At 38.1% G+C, this 7028-nt stretch overlaps 1 protein-coding gene across 1 annotated transcript in view; it reads left to right on the top strand.

The window, feature by feature from the left end:
• CFAP300 (cilia and flagella associated protein 300) overlaps window positions 1-6910 on the top strand; it is a gene marked incomplete at its 5' end in the record, with an annotated part of 20757 nt that extends 13847 nt beyond the window's left edge. Inside the window, 2 exons of the mRNA XM_031066056.1 lie at window positions 1472-1538; window positions 6494-6910. Of these exons, the coding sequence (XP_030921916.1) occupies window positions 1472-1538; window positions 6494-6625 (199 nt within the window). The remainder of the gene's footprint in view (window positions 1-1471; window positions 1539-6493) is intronic.
• Between the last annotated feature and the right edge of the window lie 118 nt (window positions 6911-7028).

The following is a 7028-nucleotide window of genomic DNA, read 5'->3' as shown; positions in this document are numbered from 1 at the left end:
CCACAGAGAGGGTTGAAGAGTTTCTGAACTGCTGCAGTTACAGCCTGGTGTGTCAGCATAAAGTGACATCTGGGTTAGTTTGGCTTAATGCACTGGTCTGTAAACTGCAGTGGTTCAGAAGCTGAGTCATGAGGTAGCTGAGCTGTCCTGCTGGGAAGGCAATCATCTCTGGAGGAGTGGGAAGGCACACAACTGGGGTCACTACTGATTTCAGCAATTCTGTCTTCATCCACTGTTGAGTATGTCAACATGTCAGATGCAACAAAAAGTTCTGAGAAAGCCTCATTACTGACTGACCACTGGCAAGATCAGCCTCATAGTATAGGTTCAAACATGACTGTGTCATTACTCTACAGATGAAATCAATTAATTGGAGAGTCAATCTCTTTTATTGGCTGCAGAGATCGAATCAACAAAGGTGCTGTTGGTTGATTTGGGGCTCCTTTGTTCTTACAAAAAGAAGCTTTGCCAAAGCACTTGTAACAGGGGACTGCTGTCACAGCTTGGACCTGGTGTGGTGTTCAGCTGGGCTGTGTTTCATACATCCTCTTGTAACTTGTCTATACTGGGACCTTTCTTGGGAATGGATCCTCTTTGTGACAAGGCAGGTTTTGAAATATGCAGTTCTTGGAAGCGTGTAAGTATGGAAGTTTTAAGCCTCAGCTGTTCCACAGTGAGTTAATGTAACTGGGAATCTGCAACATTAGATAAATTAATAGCAGTTGCATTATTTAATTTCTGAAGAAATGTAAGAATCACTTAAAGCAGACTTGAGGAAAAATGATATATTAAAATACTTTAAATAGGTTGAGATGCCTGGATTCTTTGCAATAACATTCAGTGTTATTAGTAAATGTGATGAAAGAAATGGCAATCTTCACAACAGTCTAGAAATATAAAAGCTCAGAATTAATCCCATCCCAAGTTGCATAGCTGACTACATATACAAAATTCCAAAGGAGAAAAAATAAACCTAAACTATAATTATGTACTAACTAAAAGTGAGCTAAAGAGTGTATTTCTTCACCAGTACTGCTGCTACTTCTTGTAATCTGTATTAAGACTACACTTTGCAGGTTTCTTTCTCAAAGAATATATGAAAAGATTTTTAAGAAATGTTTAGCTGAATAATTTTTCATATCTATCAAAATGAAAACTCTATATTTGGAATCATCTAGGTCTGGGTAATATTGCTGTGATTTAGTAGCTGAGAACAGTGAAACCAAGTCAGATTACTAGGTATATTCAATATTTTTCTGTAAAATGTTATAATAAGCATGTTAACTAACAATGACCACATAACTTTTCATGCTCAATATAACATAAGTTGAATTTTAGCTATAAATTTGACCTTCATAAAATTTGAGCAAGGATACAGTGCATATGTTTAGAATGAATTTAATAAATTAAAGAGTCTAATTATCAGTACTTATGATATATAATAAGTATGTATTATACCCCTGTATTTCAGCGTTCAAAAGAACCCTGAAACAAAAGAAATACGTGTTATTTCCACAGTCTTCAGAGTGTCTGCATATGTAAGTATTGATAATTTTTATATGGGATTTTACAATAATATACATAACATGAACATAATTAATTTACTTTTACACAAAGAAAATATAATATTCCATTGTAATGAGTTATTTTCCCATAGTTGTCACTTTTTTATTCATGAACTCTTTCTCTGATCTCATCCTGTTTCTCATCCTCTTTACTAACTCTTCATTAGTAACCACCAGCTAAAGTTTTTTCTGGTAGCACACTAAAAATAGATTTACTGGACTACAGTGGAAGTCATAATAGTCATCCAGAAACTAGTTAATAAAAAAAAAAAAGAAAAGTTCAGATAATAATAAAACTTGAGTTAACAGTAAGGATGAAGGATGCACTCTTGACTTCCTATAGTTCTGTTTTTTGAAATTATGCTAGAGTTTTATGAATAACTTGTATCTGGTTCTGTAAAGACTGCAATGAAGTTTAGTATACAAAAAGGCTGGGGTAGTGAGATGACTGCTAACCTCTTTTCCTCTCCCTTGTTAAGTCTCATTCCTGTCTTTTTCCCTTGCAAAATCATACATTTACCATCAAGATAAGTTTGAGAACTGGCATGTTTACTAGATTCAGCATATCTGTCATTTAAGTTGTTACAGTAGGATGAACTACTTCAAATTCTTCTTGAGTAACCAGAATATGTGATAATTAAATGTCAGATAATGTACTGACTTTCAACAGCAGTAGCTGATGTCATTTCAGACTGCACAAACTTCCCTGCAAGTTGCCAATAGCCCAGTTGTTCATCTGTTGGTCATCATCTTTTAAGTACTATGTATGATTCATAAAAGGCTTTTGAAAATAAACACTTTATGGGTGTATCAAAATTTATCTTTCTGCTAGGTTGCAAACTGTAATAAAAATAAAAAGGCAAAACTCTGGTAACTGGATGTTCTCCTGTTATTACTGTTCCTTTCACACCTCTAAATCAATTGATGGGAACTTTGCAGATTTCTGTGTTTAGGCAGATGGACATTAAAGAGTTCCCTAACTGTGTTGGCCATACATTAAATATCATCAGTACTACAAAGAAAAAAACAACAAACAAACAAAATCTCAACCAAACTTTAGCAAATTTTGTACACAAAATAGATGGACAAAAGAAGATCCAGTGTTAATGCCGAGCAGGCTGTCCTCCTTGTATCCTTGGAGGAAAATTGGGCATTACTGCACATTCTGAAAATTTGTGAGGTGAAGAAGACCTCTGAAATTACAGTTTCTATTAAAGAACATGCTGAAGAATTTTCTCTCAGAAAATAGAAAGGCTTAAATAGTGTGTCTGTTTGATGGCTATGTGGATCAAAACTACTCCACTCCATATGGCACTTACAGGAAGGACACTTACTGGAACACAAATGTCTTATGTTTGTGATGAAAAGTTTCTCTTAAGGAATAACTAAATTTCTGCAGTGGATTTAGTTTCTGACTTCATTTGATAAATAACTGTAGAGTGTTATTATAATCCTTATGCTGAGCTGACAGTTTTTAAGCCAAGTTTTCTTGGTTTGTATCTGGAAGAAAAGGACATACCCTCCTAGCCTGATGTAAATAGATAAATAATTTTTTAAATAAATAAATTTTTAAAAGTTGGTCTTGTAAAAGTGACTTGTGCAGCTGAACACAATTTAAAACAGTATCTAAAAACGCACACTATTAGAAATGTAAATATTTCAAAGTTCTAAGTTATAGTTCACACAATCACAGAATATGCTGAGGTAGACGGGACCCATGAGGTTGCTCAAGTCCAACTCCTGGCCCTGCACAGCACCATCCCCAGGAGTCACACCATGTGCCTGAGAGTGTTGTCCAAACATTTCTTGACCTCTGTCAGGCTGGTGCTGTGACCACTTCCCTGGGGAGCCTGTTCCAGTGCCCAGCCACCGTCTGGATGAAGAACCTTTTCCTGCTGTCTAACCTAAACCTCCCCTGACTCAGCTTCATGCTGTTGCCTCAGGTCCTGTCACAGAGCAGAGATCAGGGCCTGCCCCTCCTCTTCCCCTCATCAGGAAGCTGCAGACTGCAGTGAGCTCTCCCATCAGTCTCCTCCAGGCTGAAGAGAGCAAGTGACCTCAGCCACTCCTCATATGATTTCCCGTCAAGGCCCTTCACCATCATCATCATTGCCCTCCTTTGGACACTCTCTCCAGTTTAATGTCTTTTTTATATGGTGGCACCCAGAACTGCCCCCAGCTCTGGAGGTGAGGCTGCCCCAGAGCAGAGCAGAGCAGGAAAATCCCCTCCCTTGCCCAGTTGTCCATACTGTGCCTGATGCCCCCAGGACAGGGTTGGCCCTCCTGGCTGCCATGGCACTGCTGGCTCATGTTCAACTTGTCATTGACAGGACCCCCAGGGCCCTCTCTGCAGCACTGCTCTGCAGCATCTCATTCCTCAGTCTGTCTGTACATCCAGGGCTGCTCCGTCCCAGGTGCAGAATCTGGCACTCTATCTTGTTGAACTCCATATGGCTGGTGATTGTCCAACCCTCTAATTTGTTGAGGTCTTTCTTACAAATGTCTGTAGAGCTCTTGAGCGTCAAAACCTGATAGACCTGGGCATCACAAGAGAAATAATTTTAGATCTTGTGACAAAGTACTCTGTCGAACTCCACATAACCTTGAGAGCTTTGGAGCTTTGCATATAATGAAATACTTTTACAGCTTAAGTATTGGAGTGCTCACTGTTATTTTAGAACTTTCTTTACCTGAACCCAAACTGTGGCAGTGTTAGAAATCAGAATAATGCAAAGTTTATTCAATAATTATTTTAAAAAATTTTCAATTACATTATGCAGTTTTGAAAATGTTCTGCAGTATTTTTATTTCTGTTTTATGCTATGCATATGTATTCTTAAATCATCAGCTGTGTTGCTACAAAGAAAAAATAAAATTATCCTACTCTAACATCAGTAAATCAATCATTACACCCCCTGCATGTGTGAACCAAAGTCCACACTGCAGATGGAATTGGTATGATTCTTAACTTGTGTACATGCATGAATGTAAATATCAGAGCCTTTATGCTCAAGCATTTTAGGGGTTTTATGACCTCTTTTGCTAATTAAAATTAAGAACCTTTAATTAGGTTATATTGATTATTTTCCTGATACCAAGTTAGGTATATTGCTTGAAATGCCTCATCGCCAGAACTTACATTGTTTTTGTTCTTGAGTTGTTGAACAAATTTTTAGTGGGCTCACACTGCCTCTAAACAGTCAAAACCTCAACGCCATCCATCAATTCCACACAGACTGCAGGAGTGGGATCCTTGGTAGCAATGGGAAAAGAGTTTAACTACCAATCTCATCTTGATGTTGATCTTGTCTTTTACTTTTTATTCTTCAGTTACATGCATGAGCTTAGGTTATTTTTGGATCAAAGTCAAAAGGCCTTTTGATGCTGAGCACTGCAAAATCTTAAAATTTGCTCTCCTTACTGCAGTTGCGAATCCAGTGTTTGTTACACGTGTATCCTTAGAAAACACCTGAAGAAAGTTAGGTATCTTACAATTGGAGCTACAGAGCTTGTATGCTGTGCTGCTTAAAAATAGAATGCTATTTCTAGCTTGTGGCATTTGACTGCCATTGGAAAATTCTGGGAATAAACATTATCAAATCTCTACCTGTCTAAAACAGTGCTTTTATGAGGTGCTTAGCTTAATTTAAGATTTAGGGGTTTGAATAATCCCTCAAAGGAAGACTCCAGAACATCTGATAATCGAATCATTCTCTTCGAAACAGCAGGAGAAAATGGGGTGCCAGTAAAAGCTAAAGGATAAAATTCACAAATGGTCCTTGGTGCAGAAAGGGGGACCCAGCTCTTTTCCTTCTCAGCTGACTGACTTAACCACTGAGTTACAGTTTTCATGTTTCCTTGGTCCAAAAAAAGATTATTTTATGCAAAGGAAGACAGCTTCAACAGAAGAATGCGAGAGATGTGAAATCCGGAATAGTCTGTAGTCCGTGAGTTTAAAATTTTCCTGGAGAAAATGAACAATATATGTAATGTAGCAATTTACCTCAAGCAGGAAAAGTGTAACAGAACCCACATCTCTGCAACTGTTGTACAAAGGTGTTGGGGAGCAGGAGGAAACTGTTACATGTTTTAAAAGAAAGGAAGTGTCAGCTACACATTTATTGGTCTTTCACGTGTTCAATTACAGCACTAAATAAAAAAACCCCAACTAAATAAAAAAACCCAACGCTTTAAAAATCCCTCCATCTAGTTGCTGGATCCCTACTGGATTTGAAGTGTGTCCAGCTGTGCTGCTCTGTCAACACTGAAGCTTTTATTGACATGTGCAGACGTAGGATGTTAACGTGAAGAGCCCAGTTCCCCTGCTGATTTTGAGCTGAATGTATTTTTTTTCGGAACCAGGATTTTGCAGCTAGGTGTCCAGAATTCCTTCAAACCCTTTCTGAGGAGTGGCACACAAAATGGTTCCAATAATAGTCCAAAGTCGTTAATGTGATATGTAATAAGTGTTTTGCTTAAATGCAAATATTGCAACCTGAACAGATGCATTAGCAAATGTTAAGTGAAAAAAAAATTATGGATGGAACAGCTTTATGTATTAATATAGAGTAAGTGATTATTTTTCTGTTTCGAAGGAAATATGATGGCCTGTTTTATATTTAATCATTTGTATTTTAGGCTCTAATTGTGTAAACACATGATTACATGTTTAATTTTACATTTTATATTAATATTACATTTACCTCAAGGTTATTTGATACATCCAGCCAGAATTACGGTGCATTTTGTAGTGTTGGGATCCTCATGGGGACATATATCGTTTCAATAAACTGTGGTGTATTTGTTCTATTTTGCTGCGCAATGAACAGTTACAACTGGAACAAAATTATTAACCTCAGATTTTATTAATTCTCTTACAGATATCCCTATTGTCCCTAATACTGTTTTGTTTTTTTTCTTCCTCTCAGGATGCTAATGGCCTGTGTTACCCTTCAAGCAAAAGCCACCAACAGACTTTTGCCTACTTGATTGTGGATCCCTGCAAGCGACACGTGAATATTCTGTATCACTGTTTCGGTGGAAGCCTATTTACAAACTAGTTATAAACCTGTCTGGTCCCCAGTTTTAGAATGGAGGTTGCCTTCTTTCTGTTGGGTTCAGGTATACATTGCATAGTTTCCTGACGAGGAAAGTTCTACTCCTTGATGACGTGCTCGGAAGTGCTTCTCGTTCAATCCGATGTTACTATGTGGTTAGTGACAAAAGTTTTCCGGTATTTATAGTTCTTGAAGCTGTTTTCTTGGCCTTTTCCCCCATTCCCTCACCCGTTTTATCTAATAAAAAGTATTTCTCTAGAGGTCTCGTCATTTTTATGAGCCAGCTTTACAGACTCGCGACGCGTAACTGCAGGGGAGGCTCTGCAGTCGGTGAAAGCTCTGCGGAACCTGGAGAAATCGCGGGAGGGGACGGGCGGGAGGGGTCCCGGGCCGATGCCCCCTCCGG

This window comes from Geospiza fortis, unplaced genomic scaffold (assembly GCF_000277835.1).
Source record: "Geospiza fortis unplaced genomic scaffold, GeoFor_1.0 scaffold16, whole genome shotgun sequence".
NCBI classification, from domain to species: Eukaryota; Metazoa; Chordata; class Aves; order Passeriformes; family Thraupidae; genus Geospiza; species Geospiza fortis.
Note: the sequence above shows the minus strand (reverse complement) of the source record. Positions and strands in the feature narration are given on the sequence as shown.